The sequence below is a fragment of the Pezoporus occidentalis genome, unplaced genomic scaffold, assembly GCF_034315485.1.
Source record: "Pezoporus occidentalis ecotype Australia unplaced genomic scaffold, CSIRO_AGI_Poc_V1 ctg124, whole genome shotgun sequence".
NCBI classification, from domain to species: Eukaryota; Metazoa; Chordata; class Aves; order Psittaciformes; family Psittacidae; genus Pezoporus; species Pezoporus occidentalis.
This window is the reverse complement of record NW_026913038.1, coordinates 616,787-637,622: the sequence shown is the minus strand read 5'-3', so window position 1 is coordinate 637,622 and position 20,836 is coordinate 616,787. Positions and strand designations below refer to the sequence as shown.

The window sequence follows — 20,836 nt, the reverse complement described above, 5'->3', positions numbered from 1 at the left end:
CTTGGACCCCACTCTCCTTGTGCAGCCCTGACCCCAGCAGCCAGCCACTGTGTCTGGTGGTCCTCCCAGTGCTCATCCCCCTGGAAGGCAGAGGACCAGCAAAGAGATGGTGAGTGGACTTCAACCAGTGGCTCAGCCCTGAAGGATGCAGGAGAAGCAGGGATGCTCCTTTGGGACCCTCATGGGAGTGAGTGGATATCCCTGAAAAGCAGCACAGGGAATATGAGCTGTGGATATTCCCAAGTCCTTCCCCAGGTCTGGCCCCTCCATCTGGCTTAAGGGGAAAGAAACAGTGAGCATCATCTTGCTTCTGCCTTTAAAACCCAGCCTGTATCCCCTAAGCTGTGCAGGGGCAGTGTATTTCCCAGGATTGGAAGGGTTTAGGATGCTTCTGGAACCATGGGTTTAGCTATGAACGATTTGCCAGGATTACACATAAACATAGCAAATGAATAAACAACTCAAGCCATAGTACAGCTCCTGCAGGATGCTCTTGACAATGATTTGGCTGCTTCCCTCCACCGGGTCTTCCCTCTTCGCTAGCTTTTGAGGCACAATAGATTTCCGTGCTGGAAAAAGAACCGCGGGGGGGAAGGGGGAGGATTTGCAGAGGGACCCCCAGGGGGGTGCTCAGGCTTCCCCCTGCCCCGCGGTGCCGAGGGGACAGCCCAGCCCCACCACTACTGCACCGGCTGCATCCCCGGGGTGGGGTGAAAGAAGAAGAGGAGGAGGAGACACCCCCACCCATCCCCAGGCTGGGGGCTGCAGGGCCGGAATTGGTGGGAGGAGAAAGCAGCGCCGGGCGGTTTTATACAGCGGGGAGGTAGCGGCGGAGCGCGTCTCCTGCCCGGAGCCATGTGGGGCTGGGGGCTGCTCTGCGGCATCGCCCTCTCGTTGCTGCCGCCGCCCCGTGAGTGCAGGGATGCGGCTTGGGGGGGGGGACGACACACGAGCCTGCTGCCCCCTGCCCTAGCGCCCCCGGCTGCATGAGCCCCAGGGGAGGGAAGAAAGGAGGATGGGGGGTGGTTTGGTGGGGGTATCCTTCCGTTTCGCTGCCTCCTCGCCCGCGTTCCCCGCGTCCCGGGGTGCGGGCGGTGCTGAGCGGCTCCTCTCGTGTCTCCCCAGCTGGAGCGGCGGAGCGGCAGCCCGAGGTGGTGGTGCCGCGCTGGGCAGCCCCGCGCAGCCCCGGCACAGAGAAGGTAGGTAGAGCCCTCGCTGGGCTTGGTTTTGTCTTCAAAGCGGAGTAGCGCTTCAAGGGGGAGGAACGATGCGGCGGTGAGCGCAGGACCTCGCGGGGTGCGTCTGGGGGCTTTTAGAGGTTTGGGTTTTTTTTTGGTCGGTGGGGCTGAACCAGAACGCCGGTCTGCGACGGGGAGCGGCTGCAGCCCCTCCACATGATGGTGATAACGCTGATAATATACCCAGGGGAATGGTGGATTCCCCAATACTGGTTGCTTTTAAGATGCAGCTGGGCACGGTGCTGGGGCATCTAGTCCCGGTCATGCTTTGTCTGGAAAGGTTGGACCGGATGAACCCTGAGGTCTTTTCCATTCTAGTGTTCTGTGATCTTGTGGCTCCATGATTTAAATCCTGGGAAAGGCTGGGTGAGCTGGCTGGCACATCCTGGGCACTGAGTGTTGGGCTGCTCCTGGTGACTTGCATTCATTTTGTGCAAATGCTTGTTGTAATCATTTGGTTTTTGCTACGCTTTAAAACCTCGATCGGGTCTATCAGATCTATATGGCTGTGGAAGGGGAGTGAGGCAATGCCATCAGTGGCATGTAAGGAGCAGCTGAACAGAAGCATCTGCTTTAGGAGATGAATCCCAGCTGTGAGGGTGCTTCACTGAGAGAAGCCACCCGGCAACTCACGTGTATTTAACTGTGTCTTAGACACTATCAGTATGTTTCCCCTCTGTGGATGGGCGGAGTGGTGTGTCAGTAGTCTAGCCATGCTGAGAACAGCTATTGTGCCAGACTGAAACTCAATGACAAGCCACAGTTCAGCTTTCCCAGCCTTTGTGTTGCCACAATCAAGAAGTTGTAAGTTGCATAATTAAATGAAAGAGGAAAATCCAGATGGTGTTATTTACAACCAGACAAGGGAAAGCTGCAGTATTACACCAAAGAAAAATGATGGCATCTCTCTGTAAATGGTGTTATTTTGGGGTTTATGGTCTCAAAGTTTCTAGGACTTTTTATTGTGCCATATTAAAAACAAAAAAATAAGCTACAGTCATTCTCTCATGCTCTTACTTCTCTTAAAAATATCCTTACAGTGCTGCCTGGAAGTTTTGGTTCTTTATATTATTGATAGTGATACAAATACATCTGGTCAGCATTTCCCCTTATACAAATTTGCTGGGTCTCAGGGGTCATACTTGGCTTGTTTCAGGCAAGTTCCTGTTGGCTCTAAAACCGGTGTTAGCAAAGCTTATGTCCAGCTGGGATGTTTCAGTTACACAGCAACCGATGGACTCTGAAGTAGTGGGATTATTGAAGGAGAAGGGAAGGCATTCTTAGTAATCATGATGTTTGCAGAACCTTTGTGAAGAGACTTGTGTGATCATGGGGAACCTCAGACTCCCCCCAGTTATGGGGAAGGCAACCTGCATTGCTTATGTGTTAGGAAAACAACAGATCTACCCCAAGATGTACTGAGCACCTGTGATTCAGTGAACCAAACTCAGCCCCTTAGAATTAGTTGTTGTTGTATACTCTAAGTGTATTAACCTGCTTTGCATCATCTGCATGTGTCTGGTGCAATATCCTGGAAACTGAAGGGAAGATGAATAAACCCCAGAATACGAGCAGGGAACTGATGAAAGAAGTTTGTAATTGAGCTTGGAATTGATGAAATAGCAAATGAGTGTATCTCTGGGCTGACGGATCTTTCATCAGAGCATCCTATTCAGTCAGCCTTCCTTTATTTTGCTCTCCGTTGATCTGTTCTGTGAAATCCTCCCCAGCTGAATACGGAAATGTTATGAGTTAATCATTTCATCAGTTTTCTTTCAGCTGAATAGGGAAGCCAGGATTATTTCTTTTCTGGGGATTTTATTCTTCCGTTTCCTTTATGAGCACTCAGACTCAGAAATCCCCAGATGATCTTTGCTAGCGGTCCTGCATTGAGGGAGGTAAAACTGGAGACCTCCAGAGGCCATTCTAGTTGGTCCTCTAGAAAACATAGCCTATACTTTCAGTCTCTTGAATGTTTGGGGTTCCTTTAAGTGTTGGTTTTAGTGTAAGCATTTGCCATTGCACTAAGAAACTGGGGTCCTGTCTGTTAGCACAAGTAGTCCTTGGGGAGCTGGCTGTTCTAGGTCCTCATTTGGAGCTGTAGGCAGATTGTAAGCCATGGATGTGCCTGTGAGCCTCCACACATTAGAAAGTTGCTGTCAGGGTTTCCAGTACCTTGGCAGCCTGAGACTAGTAGAAAAGCAGCTGTGAAATACTGTCTGAACAATGGTTAGAACCTAAAGACATCTAAGGAACCCTGTTGCATGCTTTCTATTGGCATTTTCTGTGAGTAAAGACCTAAATGAAAATCTCTAGATGAAGCATGATTCCTCCTGTCCTGACATAGGCTCCTAAAAATGTCTATTTCTGCTGTGACATCAAAGGAAGCTTTGGTTAACTGGCTTCTGTATTTGACTTGTAAACTGCTGTGATGTGGTCCTGAGCATAGTGTGCAGGAGAAGAAAGTGTAGCACATCTTTCCCACCCAGTTGCACCTCCAAGCACTCTAGCACCAGGACTTGTTGCTTGGTCTGAGTCCATTATTCCTCCTGAGACACCAGGGTCACTAGCTCAGGTACAGCATCCCATCAGTGTGCCTGTACCATGAGCATGCAGCAGTGCGCCTGGAACTGGGAGCCACCATGGCCTGTCCCTTCCATTCCCCAGCATTCCAGGTCTGAAGGCAGGAGGAAGACAAGTGGTGGTTTAAGGTCAGCTGCAATTTCCAGGAGGACAGTTTGTGTTCTGGATATGTTCATGATAATGATGATGTATGAGTAACAGGTACCATCTCCTTTGCACGCAGCATCCCTTCAGAGCTGAGGTTACAGTAAAGGCAGAAGGCCAGGAGCTCATCTTGGAGCTGGAGAAAAACGGGTAAGTGTGCTTGTGCCTTGCACTGTGGTCTCACTGAAATAATGAATAAGGATTACAATGAAATCAACAGGAAAACCTCCACTGACTTCAACAGGGTTTTGATAAAGACAGGATAAGGAAGTCCTTTTCTGGATTTCAAGGTTATTCCAGGTCTGAGACCTTGCTGATATTAATCAACCAAGCAGCACTACTGTAACAGAGCTTTGTCAGCAAAAAAACAGACAGTGACCTGACCCTCAGTGTGTGAACTTATTTTTGCATCATAATTCTTACTACATTAACTATAAAATGTTGCTGATATCAAGTGCTTTATGATTGATGCTTTAGAGTCAGTGTGTCTCTAATGAGGATTTCATTTGCTGTGATCTGAAAAGGTCCTGCCCTGTTTCCTAGGAGAAACGATCTGACAGTTTCAATTCCATTAGTGCTGTTCATGCTAAATTGGACTGAAAAGAATGCTTTTGCATTAACTGAAATGCAACCTCCTCTCAGGCACAATGCAGTAATGCTGTCTGCTATCATAGGGTGTGATGTGTATTGAATTCAGCTGCAGCTGCAGGAGGTTAAGGTACATAGAAGGATTCTGGTTTGAAGGCGTGCTCCAGAGCCTCTCTGCCCTGTAAGTATATTAGTTTCCAGGGGTGGAACAGCAGCTGGAAATATAACTGCTAAGCAGCCCACTTGCACTGTTGGTGTTTCATTTCTTTTTAAGTGGGTCTGGAGATGTTTGTCTACTAGAATCAGTAGGAATAACAACCTTGGAATAATGACCCTGGTTGTATTTTAACTGTATTATATGGACATTCCAACCACAGAGCTTGGGAGCTCAGCTTTCCTTCTGAAAGACATCTTCTGACACTTCACTTATTAGTTCTGATGGCAGTGCATAAGCCTAAATGATATTCAGGGTGTTTTGGAGGAAAACCAGATTTTTCTTGACATTGCCTGCAGTGAAGACTGAAATCTGATGGCTGGTGAAAGTGAGTGCATCCTATGGGGTGATATCTGTAATAGGCCATATAAGCTACTGGGAGTTTTAGTGCTGTAAAAGCTGGTTCCCAGGCAGTCATGCACCTGTGTAAAGCTAAACAGAAACAGCTATTAATTCTGTGAGTTTTGGCATCTCTCAGCTTGGAAAACAGAGAAGACACCAGGCACCATGAGCACTGCTAACTCAGTGCTTTTAATGCAGGAAAAACAGCTGTTGCTGACAACAGTTGTCAGTTCTGAACTGAATCTGGAAGCAATGTAACTGGTAATGCTGTGGGGGGTCTTCTTCCTGGGGGAAGAAAGGGCTGTCAGTGTTCTGCAGTCACTATGCAAAGGTGAATTTATCTCTGGCAAGGGCAAGGATCCTGGCTGAATTAATCCATTTGTGCTCCGAGCATGATGATGTAAGCCCAGGTGCCTTGCAGGAGCAGTGCTGTGCTACTTCCAGCGCACACAAACTCATTGCTGGTGTTAGTAAACAGAATAATAATAATAGAAGCTTTCTATTGTGTTTATTTCCTGAAAGCATTTTCATTCATTGAGATGCATACACACACACTTCCACTGCAGGATGAATCGCATTACTGGGGCTGATGAAATACAGCAAGTGGCTTGGAGGTTTTTTGTTCTTATTTTCTGTGGAAAATACAAGTGATTCATAGGCAGCAGTGCTTCACATGGGAATTCTGCCAGGCCTCAGGTCCTTGTTCAAGAAAGGTGATGGCACAATCCCCATATGCAAGTCTGAACTTGATTAAATGAGAGGCTCTGGAGAGCTGCCACTTTTCAGAGACATGTGAAGGTGTAGAAGTAGTTTAGAGACACTCAAAAGAGAAGGGATGAAGCAAACAAACACATGAAGTCCCTGAGAGCCCTGTGGATGCTGTCATTATCAGCATCCCTAAAGCACTTCTAAGTAGAGGTAAACAACTTCTCCTTGTCAAAGCATGCAGCAAGGCAGGATCCAGCCTGACTCCTCAGGTTCCCAGCCTGGGGTTGCTCCACCTCACTCAGCTCGCCACTGCTGCTGCTCAGCTCAGGGGTGTGAACACACCAACCTGGCTCCTGTTTACTCTCATGTCCATATCCTGGACTCCCACCACTGAAGAAAGCATGAAATGATTGCCATAGATCAGGTCTGGTTGGGATATGATTTAACCAATGCTCCCAAAGCTAGAAAGGAGATACTCCAAGCTAGTGATACCATTGTAAGTGATATTCTCAGTGGATTAGGCAGGCTTGTTACACATTCACCACTCTCCTTATGGAGAGACAAAGCTGATGAATATGAGCTTGCTTTGAGAGCTGGGGTAACAGTCCCAATCTGAATGGCTTTGGGAGGTATGCACTTGCTTTGAAAGAAACGTGCAGTTTTCAATATGTGGAAGAAATGTTCATGGGAAGCCTGTGATTTCATATTCCATATGAAAAGGACATCATGTTCATCCACAGAGGCAAGACACAGAAATGATTGCACATCTTTCCTCAGGACTGTGCACACTTCTGTATTTTGTAATGAGCTCAGCACAGTTCTGAGTGTGGGCTTCGTACATTTACAAACACAATTATTGCATTAGCAGCTAACATAATATTGCATTATTTCCTGTTCAGGAGCTTGATAAGAAGGTGGAACCACACTGTAGTTCCAAGCAGAGTTCACAACATTAGTTAACGTTTCTGAGTAACAACAAAAGCATATCCCCAAAACAACTCAGGCTTGTTTCAAGTGACTCAAGTACATGTCCCGCAGCTGCAGGATTGGAAAGCTCAAAGCTGCACAAACAACAAATATATGGAGAGATGCCTATAAAACAGCTTTAAATTTGGCTGAGGCTTAGGAACAGAAGAATCTGAGTTGCAAACCTTGGATGAAAAATGACTTTTTTTAAAAGGCATTTGCATTTGTTAGCAAAAGGCGGCTTTGAGCCAAGCAGGGAGGGCGTGCTGGGACACTGGATACGTGTGGCAGCACTGCCTGGTGTGAGCTTTTTCTTTTCAGTGAAGAGCAGAGCTCATGTTTGCACAGCAGAAACCTGCATGGAATTTGTCTTTTCACCTGAGCATCAACAAGACTTTCCTCCCTCTTCTCTTCCTCTGTGTGTGTCTCATGGGGACAGGAGACTTGGGAAAGGCGCTCTCAGATGCACGAGGTAGTGAAGGCTTCTCCATGGGGTGTCACTGCACGCAGTGGATCCCATGAGCAGTGTGGGGCACAGATGTGTGTTTTGCCTGCTGCCTGCCCACAGCAGATGTGATGGTGTGGGGCACTTGGTGGCAGAGCCTCAGTGGAGATGGCTGAGGACAAAGGAAGTCCAAAGGTTATCATCTGCTCTGACTTCTGGAGCAATCCAGGTAGCTATTTTTAGGCAACTGGATCTGAAAGGGAGCAGCATCATTTCCAGTCACTTTTGGCCCCACCTGGATAGGCAATGAGTGTTCCAGCCCTGCTCGATGCTCTCAGTGATAAGAGATCTGTATGTCACTTGCATTTCACTGTTTCCTGCTTTTGCTCATTTCCAGGGCCTCTTCTACCAACTGAATGAGCAAAAGGGGAGGTTGCTGCCTGCCTGCAAGCAGGAAGGATATATGAGATTATTCCACTGATGGGCTATATATCATCAGTGTCTAATGGGCTTCCTGCATGGGGAGAGGGTAAGGGTTATGTAAAGGAGGGAAATTGAGTTTCATCTTGCTCTGCTGTCTCTTGGAGTCATCAGGAAAACAGGGTTGGGACCTGGAAAACCATAGCTGCTTTTCAGGCTCCTGAGTCCCTTGGGCTATTCAGTGATTTTTCTGTGAGGGGCAGAGAGGAAATGGAGCCCTTCAAATCTTTTGTGCACTGACTCATTATCAGCCAGTTTCCCATTTATTTTATTTCCCTTTTCCTGTCCAGGCAACTTTTTATTGTTTGCATTGATAAGCCAAGGGGCTATGTGGCAAATCTGGCTTGGGTCCTGATTTGCTTGGGTTATGTGGTGAATATCAAGGATGATGTGGATGGCAGAAGAGGATGGAGAGTCTTTAGCCTGTGATATTTTCCCAGGCTTTATAAATGACTAGTTTAGTTCCATCTCAATAGCTGGGAAGCTACTTATCCCTTCCAAACCACTGCTGTTCACACAGTAAACATGTTCTCAGTTATAACAGGAAAGACTCTTGAGGAAAGGAGCTACAGGGCTCCAGGCTTTGTCTGGATGAAACTCGTCAAGAAAAAAACACTGGATTCCATTGATTGTATAAGGTGCCAGGTTTTGGCTGGAGGATTCCAGGCAGATGAAAACTCTGATTTCCCACCAGTGGTGGATATAGAAAGCAGGCCTACCTGCTTGTGTTGTCATGGGTCATGTGTTGGTGGTGTTCAGATGGGGTTACTACAGGTTTTGACAACAAATTCTGACTTTAGGGAACACTTGATTGCCTGGGAGGTAAGGGGTCAAACTCTCCTTCTTACCCTACTTGGATTCTATTGAGAGGCAATGGAGTGGGACCACAAATTCGAGATGTAAATCTGATGTCTAAACTTTCTTGGGAGAATCAATTCCCTCCACCCCCAGATGTTGGCAGCCTGGCTGGACAGATTTACTGTGATTTGAGGAAAGGGACAGGGAAGGAGATGTAAGTGCTTGCAGACTTCACTTTTCTTGGTCCCACAACTGAAGAACTGAAAGTCAATATTTCTCATGAGAGCTTCATGGGCTGTTTGGCTTTTGTTTTTGGGAAGGAAACAAAAAATATGTCTGTCTCCTAGATACTCCTGGGTGTGTTTAAATCAGCGCTGTGCATGCAGTCAAGCCCCTTGAGCCCCAGTGAAGTTGCTAATGGGATGAATTATAGAAAGTCCTTCTTGCTTCAATTAGCAAGAGCTCCAGCATGCCACCAAGGCCCTTTTGTTGCCCATGCGTGACCTCTGGCTGGTAGAACCGAGCATGTTCATGGGAGTCCCCTGTGATGGAGGGCTCTGAGCTCCTTTTAGGCTTGTGCTAACAAGCGGTGTTTCACATGCTAAAGCAAACTGCTTCCATTTATCAGAAAATAGAGGTGAGGTTCTGCAGAGCAGCCTTCAGTGAACATAGCTGTGGGAAGAAGGCCCCAGCTTTCTGCTGGTTTGGGGAGTGTGTTGGTGTGCCCCTCTCCCCTCAGCTGCTTCTCTGCTCCTCTGTGGTGGATGGATGAGCCAAGATCTTGCACCGTTCCAAGTGCCACAGGGGCAGCTACCCATGAAAAAGCTGGATGTAGCCCCATGCCCTCAGCCTGCTTCTCCCACTGAATACCATCAGCTTGTGTGTGAAGTATGTGACCTCACTGGCATGGCATCTCGATGTGGCAAAACAGAGCCACGCTGCCCTGTAATGTCAGCTCTGCACGGCAGGGCCCTTCCAGGCAGCAGCACAGCGGCATGGGGAGCAGGGTTTGGTTTCAAACAATGATATCATTGAGAGGCTGGAGCAGGACCAAGATCACTCCACGTCAGTCATCAGCAGAAACAAGTCTCAAGCCATCTGTACATTATGGCACCAAGCCACTCTTCCTTTGCTTGGCTTCCTTGCTTGTATTTAACCCAGCTCCCAGGGCTTTCTGGGGAACAAATCCTGCCAAGAGCAGGCTAGTCCACCCTGAGCTGCATCTTGGGGAATGACTGATCTTGCCGAAAGCTGGTTGCTGTTGGAAAGGTGTGAGGGCCTCTCTAGAACAGCCTGAGTGCTCATGTGTAGCTTACTCTGGCCTCAAACAGCCCCATGTGTCTGCAGCTGGGACCGAGGCTTAGCAAAGGAGAGTGCTCCTATCCAAAACAAGCTTTTCCCCTTACTTCATCAATTCTTCATGCTGATAACTCCTCTAATGAGGGACTCCATGCTGCCTTTTAGGAAGATGATGTGTGCTAGCAATCTGCCAGCTGCCTGACTGCATCTCGGAAGCCTTTAAGTGATGCTGTTTTGCATCCAGAGTTTTGCAGCTTCATCCTGAGCTGCTAGAGGGGTCATCACCGAGATGTGTAATGTAACAAAGGAAGGATCAAATGGTACTGTTTTTTCCAGCAGGGAGATGAGCTCTGTGCTCTTCTGGAAACAGTGAAGCAGGTTCATCAGTGCTTTGCAGGGCTGAGCAATCAGTGCTTTGCAGGGCTGAGCTCCCCTGCAATCAGCTGCTCAGCCTGGCAGTGCTGCTGTCCTGAAATGATGATAGGTAAGGCTTTGGAGTATGTGTGTCCACTAACCTCTCCTGTTTAAAAGCAACAAGACTGGCTGATAACTCTGGTGTACTCTGAGCTGGAAAGAAGGCTTCTTTTCTATTTATTTACAGTTTGGTGGAAAGCTTGATGCTAGCTGAGGAAGTGAGTGGGGCTTAGAATGAACTTTCAGAGGCTCAAAGTAAGATAGCACCCAGGGAGTGTTGCAAGAACAAGATGTTCTGTTGGTTTTCCTCTTTCCTCACTGCCCTGCCCACCGCACACCGTGTAATGCAGTGTGAGAGCCCTTCTTAGTGCTGCAAGAGTCCCAAAGCTCTTCTGTGTTAAAGCAGGGTAAGGTCTTCAAAACAGGGCTGTTTCAAGCTCAGAATAAGAAGCTGGACTTTTTATGTGGAGCCTGCTAGATAAGAATGAGCTAGTAGAGAGAGGCTTGAAAGTTGTAACATGGCACTGCTCAGCCAGATGCTTTCGGTTCAGCAGCTGCGTAAGTAACCCTAGAAATTCAGGCAGACCTCTCAGCTCCTTAAGCCACCCTAGAAGGTGCTACAGCCTCAGCCTGCAGGTAGAAAAGAATGTGCACACAGCAAGTGTTGTGTGGCATCATCCTGTGCCCTGAAGCCTGCTGTGCTGGGCTCTGGTGCTCAGCATGGCCCGGCTCAACACGGGCTGGGTGGCAGCACCAGGGGGCTGGACAGGAGTCAAAGCACTGAGGAGTTTCATGGTTGAGGCTGGACGAGAGATAAAATAGCTATTCATAGTGAATGCTTTCCAAGAATAAAGAAGCGGGAAGAAAACATAAGCGTGCTTGTTTGGGAATGAAACAAATAGGCTATGCAAGCCTCAGCTACTGGAAATCCATGGGCTGGTGTCTAATTCTGGCTTTGGTAGCACTGGGCGGATGCACACTGGTTTACTGTCTCCTCTCGAGATGACAGTCTTACACAGACCAGATACCTGCCAGAGCACGTTGCTCAAGGCAATTTCCTGTGAGTTAATGCAATCTGTTGATTAAACATTTGTTTCTTGCAGCCTCATGCTGAGCAAGCTACTGCAGTCAGGGAGATGAAGGGAGTTACTTTCTGTGGGATGATGCTTCTGTGCTTATCTTCAGTTTACAGACCTGAGATAGCTGAATGCAGCATCTCTCCTTCTAATCACTGACAGGATCTAGTGATGAGAATTAGCACATCAGAAAGAAACAAAATGAGCTTTCCTGGGCGACAGTGAACTTTGGAAGTGAAGATAAAAGCTGTTGCATTCCCAACATCAAATGCAACACTGGCCCACTGCTTTGTCTGACACTAAGCCATCATACTTGTTCAGGTGTCTGAGCCTTCGGATGGTGGATAGGGAGAGCACTTTCAGACACTGATAAAAGGTTGGATTTCCTGTTGCTCTGGCCTAATTTAGTTAGATACTGCAATCACCCAATCCCTTATTTAAACAGAAAGGGTAGATTAGACCAGACTGCACATACCAAAACCCAAGGCAGACGGAAAAACATTTGGTTTGCCTCTGATGCAGCTTTCCTCATCCAGCCTAAAGAAATCAAGCAAAGAAAAGAACAAAATATTTGCTTTCTTGCAGGCTGTAATTCAAAATGTACCGCATGAAATGCATTGAACAGGGATGCAGAAGGACTGCCCAGGATGCATGTAGTATCCTCGTGGCATGGCAAATGTCACTTCAGTGGCCTGGTAGCACCGTGGGGTTGCTGCAGAAGCCTGTTTGATAGAAGGGACATGTCCTGTGATCCTTCTCCAAGTTTCTGGAGTGAGGCCATTATTTTAAAAAGCTGCTTTAAACCTACATTTTATGTCTGCTGAGATGGACACAGGATATGACCTTCTTGGTTTGGCCCAGATTTTGACTTGCTGTACTTTTTTAGATCACTCTTTAGCAAATGCAGATGTTTAAAAAGAAGGAGAAGGCTGTTTCCTCTGGAACAAAATCAAACCGCTTACTATTCAGTGCACAGGAGCTCCTTTTATAGGCTTTTGGTCTGATCCTGGGCTGAAGACAGGGAGAATATTGTCTATATGAGGTTGACACGAACTTATTCAAATTGGGGAATCAGCATTTTCCTAGGAAAAAGATGTGAATTGGCTTCTGAGCAGAAGTTGAAATGCAGATGCAGATTGTTCCATTATTGTGCTCAGTTTTGGGCACTGGTGAGAGTCTGGATTTCAGCTGAGAACTTGCACCAGTGCCCGAATGTGTCCTGAACTGGCCTGTGGTGTGCTTGCTATGCTGGACTTAGTGCTTTGAATCTAATCCCAGTATATCTGGGGCATAACTTGGCAGTAGTAAAGGAAATTCTGCACAGAGACTTTTATCCATTAAGGGACAATGATGATGCTGGGTTTCTGCCATTTAATTTAATTTAATAAATGGCTTAAAAGAGCACTTAGGAAGATGGGTGCTGTGCCCTGTCAGAAGTGGATGTGCTTCATGAGAAGTGCTCAGGTCCTGCCAGGGCAGAAGATAGATGGATGTGGCAATGTCAGCTATGCTTCCACCTTCTGACCCTCTGCCATCACATCACTCTGCACTGTGAAGCACAGCCTGCGGCATCGGTCCTGCAGCAGCTCAGATGGCTCCTGTGCCACCAGGAAGCCATTCACTGCTGCCTCCCTGGGGACAGCATTAGCAAGTGTCTTGCAGGCAGAATGTGCTGGTCCAGAGCAGATTGCAGAGATACAGCACTGCTGGTGTCCCACAGGTACCAATCTCCTGCCTGCCCTCTCTGTGTTGCACTTGGTTTCATGATACAGATAGCAAATAGTTCACAGTGGTGGTTCACAGCAGCAGGAATGTTCATACTGACTTCAGGAAGAGCTGGATCTAACCAATTTTCTAGCACACGGGAAGCATATAAAGAAAGGTCTTACTGTCTTTTGTCTTCTCTTTCACCCCCTCCGTGGTGTCTGCAGAAATCTCTTTGCACCAGATTACACTGAGACTCATTACAGCCAGACTGGACAAGCACAGACCATCTCTCTGACCGACACGGTGAGTGCAGTGACTGCTTTCCCTCCTGTGGCTCTCTGTTATGAGAGCCAAGGTCAGCCACCAGCATTGCTCCCCTGTCTCTGGGTGCTGAGAAACTGTTTATTCCTCCCAGTGCTCATCCTCCTGCTTTTAGTTTTGCCACTGGGTACTCCACACTGGGGGCATTCCCAGCCTTTGGGAAAACCAGCCCGTGTAAGCTGGCTCCTGTTCAGTATAAAACCCACAAATCACTGATCTCACGCAGGCCTTGGCTGACTCTCCACTGCAGTGGCACAAAGATGTGTATTGGTCATGATGCAAAAATAAGAGATAAAACCCCCATGAGATCATCTTTACTAATGCTGCCCCGGGGTGAGGGGAAGGGATGTGATGAACACGTTGGCATTTCTACCCCAAAGCCTCCTTGTCCCTGCCAGAGGCTGCCTTTGTCTTGCCAGGAGCCCCCAGACATGGACTTCCCCACTGCCCATGGTGTCACCCTCTCTGGGGCTGAAGGCACATCCTCTGGGTCCTGACCCAGGGCCAGCTGCCATCGATAGGCAGCTCCTGTTACATGCAGAAAGCCTTGGATCAGCCTAAATGCTGCAGCCATCTGAGTTGCTTCCTTGGGGATTAAAGCTCTCAGTTTTCACTGGCAACAAGGAGCTGTTTGATGCACTTACATGGGCCATGCGTGGCAGCTAAAAGGCCGGATTTCAATGCGGACTCGCAGAGATCTAGTTCTGATAGTCAGTTGCCAAACACAGTACAAGGAGAACAACTGCTGGAGTATCGGCAGTGCTCATGTGGGACTCTGATGCCCAAATATAGTGTGTGTCCACCCTGAAACTGCATTTCCATCCCTGCTCCCTTCTGCCTTCCAGGACCATTGCTTTTACCATGGGGTTGTGAGAGGCTGGAAGCACTCCAGTGTCACGCTCAGCACATGTCAAGGGCTCCGGTAAGTGCCTGGGATGATGCTGGAGCTGTGGGAATGATTCTGCTCAGCTTCTCATCATTCTGGGTAGATTAACCTCTTCTCTAAGGCCACCCAACCAAGAATTCTGGGCATAAAAGGGAGCGTGTTGGGGAAATGCAGAAATTTGGGTATCATTAGGAACCATGGCCTCCTAGCCAGCTCCTAGACACCTTCCTGCTTTGTGCTGGCAGCATGGACTCGTGCAATGAGTGAGTTTAACTCAAGAGTCCATTGGAGCGGAAGACTCAGTGCTGCATCCATTACAGAGACAGGGACAGGACTCACCACATCCCAGCCCAATACTCTACACTAATGCACAAACCAACTCCTCCCATTCTCTCACAAGTTTCTGTGGACACGTCGGGGCAAAGTCTTCAAGTCTGAAATTCTCTCTGGGTTGTGAGACCTGCTCTCTCCCTGAGTGGTGCTGGGGTTGTGTGTATTCTGCATTTAAACCCTTCACTTTGGTAGTAATGGAGTCTTTGGCAGGAAAAGATGGTCTGTATCCTCAGCAGGAGTAAGTGAAACAGCTCATTGTGACCAGGGAGCTGCATTCATTTACACCAGCTCAGAGTTTGTTTCCAAACACCACATGGGCTTTATTGATATTAGTGGTCATCCGCTCTCAAGCACTGATTGGAAGCTGTGCTGATGGGACCGGCTCCAGCCAGGAAACAGCCCGAGCCAAAGCAAACCTGAGACATCTTAAGTGACTGTAGCACAGGCCAAAGAGCCTAGCGAGATAAACAAGACAGTGCAGCCACCTGTGGCTTGCAATGAGTAATCTGAAAGTTAAACTAGTCACAGGTGTGCCTTGCTCCCATCAGACTGCCTTTTCCTAGGCTCTGCCTTCCATCTGTGAGGGAGAGTAGAGATGTCTCAGTGTGTACATGCAGTTGGGTTCCTGCATCCCTGCACTGTCAGCATGTGCTGGCAGCCCCTTGGCATCCTTTTCTGATTGCCAGGAAGGCATGGGAGCTGCACACACATAGCTGTTTTCATTCTGAGCCTTCACAGGGAGGTGTGCTGCCCATCGAGCCATGCATCTAGTGAGCATCAAGCACAGATGTCCAGCTCTGCTGGCTGTAACATGCTCATTGAGAAAACCAGAGCCATATGGCTGTGTGCAACTCACAGAAAGAACTGTGTTTTTGTCTTTTGTTGACAAAGTCTTTACATTTTTTGGGTCAGTTCTGTTAAAGATGAGTGTCTGCAATTGGTTGAAAAGTTTTCACTGCCCCTCCAAGAAAAAGCTGTACTTAAAATTAGTGCTTCTCAGGTTCGCACTGTTGCAGCACATCTCCAAAAGCCCCTCAATTGAATGTCTGAGGCCCACCGAAATATGCAAGCTCAAGGATTCTCCCCTCTGAACTCAAAATATTCCCATCCTTTTTGTTAATGACCTAAATGTGCTGTTAAGGATAAGTGCCTTGCCAGGGTCAGACGGGAACTCAGCAGCAGCAGCAGGATTTGTCTGCAGTTGCTGTGATAGTAATTAGCTTTCCCTCTTATTGCTTCCCACTTCAACAGAGGACTTATCATACTGAGCAGCAATTCCAGCTATATCTTAGAGCCAGCTCCTGACAGCCCAAACCAGCACTTCATTTACAGGTTGGATGACTTGAGATTGCAGAGAGGAGCCTGTGGCTATCAGGGCATCGGGGACACAACCAAAGACTGGCTCAGGGACTTCACAGCTGGGATGAAACCACCACGCCAGAGGGTGAGCAGGGCTGAGGACAGGAACATGGGCACTGGCTGTAGCTAAACTGACTTGTGATGCTTGGTTGCTATAAGTCAGTCGTATCTGGAGGTCCCTGCATGTGATGGGGCAGGGGGAATGGCCAGTGAAAAAATAAACTGGGAAAAACAGCCTGTACCTATGTTTTGTGAAGAGCTTCTTGGGGGCTATTGGGGAAATAACCTGTGTTGTTACTGCTGTAGGTGAAACGGGAGGCTCTGCAGGCTACGAAGTATGTGGAGCTTCTGCTTGTGGCTGATTATGCAGAGGTAAGAAACAGGATCATGTTTGTATCAACTGAGCACCGGGCCCAGAGCGAGCATCCCACCTGCAGCATCTCCTGGGGTGGGGAAGGAAGGTTTCCTCTTGCCATCTCAATGGTCCTACCCCCACCAGCAGACAGGGAAAGCTGTGTCTTGGTCTCTTTAGTTCTAGCAGCCATGACTCCTCTGCCACCCACAACAGCCCACTGTTGGTTGGGGGAGAGATGCAGGTTGTGATTTGGATGAAAGATGAGGGTTAGAGATCAGTTTTGACCTCCCAAGATACCAGTGGTTGGCCCTAGTTATTGATGGGAGAGACTGCCTTTAGCCTAGGGTGACTTGAGGGTTTCCAGAGCAACATGCTTCTAACTCTGCAGTAGACTTAATCTCTGGAGAAGATAACTGTGATTATCCTCTGCCCTGAGCTGGTGGCAGCTATATATAAATAGACATTTTTAAGGCTCCAGATCATAGAATAGGGCTGGAAGAGACCCAGTGAAGTTAGCAATCCCTCCCCCATCCCCAGCCCGAGCAGCACACCAGGCGTACTTACTGACAGTGCAAACTATGCAGTGTTTTGCTGATCATTTAATCTCCAGCACAGACAGGAGTCAGGCTGGTCCTGTCCATAATTTAAAACTTGAAACTCCAATAGGGAAAGCCACATCATGCTCTGGGCTATAATTTATTCAGAACAAAACTAAAGGCAGAACCTGTTTGTTTTCCTTATTGGGTAGCAGGATAACAGGGTAGCTGTGAGAAAACACATTATACTGCCATATGTTGTTCATTTGATTAGACAAGCTGGGGTGGACACCCTTGCAGTGTTGTCATTAACTGCCCTTGTTTTACTGTCTGCCTTGCCTAGAAGAAAAGTCCCAGGTTTTGTTGTCTGTTAAACAAAAATCTAAACATTTTGCACCTTTAATTCCTTAAATCAAACAGTTCCCTAAAATTAACTTCTAATTGCCAGCTGGTTTAAACAGGCAAATTCATTCCTCACTGAGTGGATGAGTGAGATGTGGTGAGTGCTATGGCAGCTTTGACCTCAGACATGAAGTGATGTTACCATATATTTTACCTGGCACATTTGTCAGCCGCTGGCTCTGGGGGCTCTGAGAAGTTTGGGTTGCTCCACTGTGTTACTGTCAGTGCTTGAGTAACATTGCTGGAGTGGGATGCTAGGGATGAATTCTGAATATACATGCACTCAGATATACAGTGAGGAAAACTTTTGGGCTTCCTTTCATAGTTTCCTTCTTATTCCTAGAGTAATGCGACTTGTTTTAATGCACTTTTGCTCTCCTTGTTGCCTTTGTGTTGCCTGACATGTTCATTTTGTTCAGTTTCAGAAGCATCGCTTCAACATTGAAGCAACAAGGCTTAAATTAGTGGAGGCTGCTAATTATGTAGATAAGGTGAGATTGGGTGTGCGTGAAATGGGGAAGCCAAAGCACAGATCTTGAATGATGAGAATTGTGACAGAGGGATTCTGCCTTACTGTGGGTGCGAATAATGCTGCAGCAGTTTTTCCGAGTGGAGCAGTTTTTCTCTACTGCTTTCCTCAGTGACGTGGGGAGTGCAGAGCATCTACCAAACAATTCTGTTGTTGGACATGAGGGGTGGGCTGGGGGAATCTCCATTCCTTACCTTGGAGCCACCATGAGCATCTCTGTTTTAATACATCTCTATTAACTGCGTTACCTAATAAAAGGGACTGGGGTATTCCTTCAGGCTGTCTTGGCAACTTGGCAACTAGAAATCCTGGCAGCTAGAGCTGGAAGGAGCCTTCAGAGCTTGTCCTTGCAGTGGTACCAAGTGGTACTTTTTGGATCTACTCCCTTCACTTTCCCCTTTTCCCCTTAAACTCCTTCCACCCCGCTGCCCATGAAGACTTGTCCTATTAGTACTTGTCGCAGGCAGCAGGTCATTTCATTCCCTTTTTCAGGAATTTTAGCCTATGTAAAGATAAACATGATGTGAGTCCCCAGTCTTGGTTTCTCTTCTTCTTTCACTTAAAAATGAAAGTTCAGCATCTCTAGTTGAATCAAGTTTAGGTTTTGAGTGGTGCACATTTCTCTCTGCAGAGCTGCATCACAACATTGCAGTGCATTGCCAGAGGGAGCATCTTCTCTGGACACGTGTATCTGTAGTAACATTTAGCAGGGTTCATACTCAATATTTAAACATCTTAAAAGAAATCAGTGGTGCTCATTTTGTCATCTCTTCTCCTTCCTATATCTTAGTTTTACAGATCCCTGAATATCCGGATTGCCTTGGTGGGGCTGGAGATCTGGAGTAATTGGAATAAATGTGATGTAAGTGAGAACCCCTACTCCACCTTGAAGTCTTTTCTGGCCTGGAGTAGCAAGGAGCGGGTGCACAGAAAACACGATAATGCCCAACTAATCACGTAAGTTTATTTCTCCTCAAGTAAACTGCTTCTGACAAGTGGGTTTGGTGGTGAGAAATCAGTACGTAAGGTTGTATCATCCTAATATTCAGAGTGGCAGATTTACATAGAGGCTGCTCAGTCAGCATTAAGTTCTGGCACCCAGAGCACAACCATGTTAGGAAAAGTGGAAGTCCCAGGCTATGCAACAGTCTCCATGCACATGCATCAAAGTACATCAGCTTTATTGCGTGTGTGTATCACACACAGCTGCACATGATTTCTCACAGCTGCATGTAGAGCTTCAAGGAAATCTGTACCATAAGCAAGACCTGTTAAGGGGATCTAAACCCTTTGTGGAAGTCATTCATTCCTAGCTCATCCCACTGAGGCACAGCAGACATGGTGCTGCGAGCTAACTGATGGCCTGTGACTCACCCTACTGATCCCATTACAGCCAGTAGCTATGGCCAGCAATGCAGATGTCATAGGAAGATCTCCTTACCTCTTCCATGGTAATTTATCCACCAGTAAATAATGGCAAGTCAGGAGAAACCTGCACAACTGAAATGCAGTTTCCCTTGTTTTGTTTGGTTGTTTTTTGCTGGTTGGTTTTTTTTTTCCCCTTTAACACTGCTGTATTTCGTCTACCTGGTCATGTCCTGAGCACAATTTTCAGGGCTCCCATTTCAGACGTGCTGGCAGGGATAATGCAGAATTCTGGCTCACCAGGCAGGAGCCGAGCATGGCTGCACCTCGGAGATGTTATCTAGTACTCTGCCAAGTCCCTGAATCCCAAGCTGGCAACTGTGGGGCTTACGGTAAACTAAGTGTTCACAAACAGTTCCCAGTTAAGGATCCAGAAATAGTCTTTTCTGTGCTTGTTGCGAAGCTCGGCGGGAGCACTTTTTGGCACGAGACCATTACAAAATATAGGCTTGGCTGCTTGTCCCATAAACCCAAATAGTAGTCCAAGAAAAATAGGTCTTAAGGCTCTGTAGCTCTGCTATGATGTCCTATACTTGAAGATGCTACTAAAGAAAATGTGTTCACCTCATACTGTGTATATGTATGAAGTTGTGAACTGCAGGGTGCATTTCTCTGCCTTGCCTTCCCAAGGGCCTCAGTGCCAATTCATGGTCTTTTCTGGGTTGATTTTAGGGGTGTGCCCTTCCAAGGTACCACAGTGGGCTTGGCTCCTGTGATGGCCATGTGCTCTGATTTCCAGTCAGGAGGAGTAAACATGGTAAGTAATTGCTAATACCAAATATGAAATATCTTTCCAGCAGTGGACGCATAGGATAGACACCTCCTAAAGCTCAGGAAGTGAGTATTTCCTGGGAAGGCCTTTGGCTCATCTCCTTATAGGCAGGAATACCTTCAACAGATGTTTTCTACATGTAGTAATGAGAAATGCTGCATACCCCATTGGCTCAGGACAGGCACAGGTAAAATGCTGATGTGCCTCTTTGACTCTTGCACAGGATCATTCTGAAAATGCCATTGGTGTTGCTGCTATCATTGCCCATGAGATGGGACACAATTTTGGCATGAATCACGATTCAGCTGGCTGCTGTAATACCCCTGCAGAAGATGGAGGATGCATCATGGCTTCAGCAACTGGGTGAGTTCATCTTACATGGTCTAATGGAGAAATGCAAAGGGCTTCGTTACAAGAGCCTTGGTGGAGTAAGAACTACAAACGCAGACTGACGGTGGGTCTGTTGCTGCCTGTTGCTGCCAGTTCTCTCTATTTATGGAGAAAATACTGCTGGGCAAACCCTGGCTCATGTATCAGTAGCAAATTGATATATTCCCAATGAATTTATCCTGCCTGAGATTAGCCTTAGGTAACACAGGCACCTGAGAGTGTTTAGAAATGGGGCTCTAAACTGTCTGATAAAAAGGAAGATTTTCCTATCTTCAGTCCTGATAGACCCTCAGGACCCCTCTAGCCCCTCATCAGAGTTTGTGCTTCCCACTCTGCCGTACCAAATGATCCATCAACCCAAAGCAGGTTCAACGCATGTAGACACACATCCTTCTGCAAAACCTGGACTGCCTATTGCCAGCAGGTACAGAGAAACAGGGGTGACCAGAACATGTGTGACCTTGGCAGAGGTTTCCGTGGGTTTCATTTCTGTGTTGCACATGATATGCATAGATAGATCATTGAC

The 20,836-nt window shown here is 47.4% G+C and overlaps 1 protein-coding gene across 1 annotated transcript in view; it reads left to right on the top strand.

The window, feature by feature from the left end:
• The first annotated feature begins 711 nt into the window (after positions 1-711).
• ADAM19 (ADAM metallopeptidase domain 19) overlaps positions 712-20,836 on the top strand; it is a 31,763-nt gene continuing 11,638 nt past the window's right edge. The window contains exons 1-11 of the mRNA XM_062607512.1: positions 712-910; positions 1,126-1,199; positions 4,045-4,115; positions 13,227-13,305; positions 14,169-14,245; positions 15,794-15,986; positions 16,208-16,273; positions 17,614-17,685; positions 18,514-18,680; positions 19,821-19,905; positions 20,144-20,283. Coding sequence (XP_062463496.1) covers positions 856-910; positions 1,126-1,199; positions 4,045-4,115; positions 13,227-13,305; positions 14,169-14,245; positions 15,794-15,986; positions 16,208-16,273; positions 17,614-17,685; positions 18,514-18,680; positions 19,821-19,905; positions 20,144-20,283 — 1,079 coding nt within the window. The 5' untranslated portion in view covers positions 712-855. The remainder of the gene's footprint in view (positions 911-1,125; positions 1,200-4,044; positions 4,116-13,226; positions 13,306-14,168; positions 14,246-15,793; positions 15,987-16,207; positions 16,274-17,613; positions 17,686-18,513; positions 18,681-19,820; positions 19,906-20,143; positions 20,284-20,836) is intronic.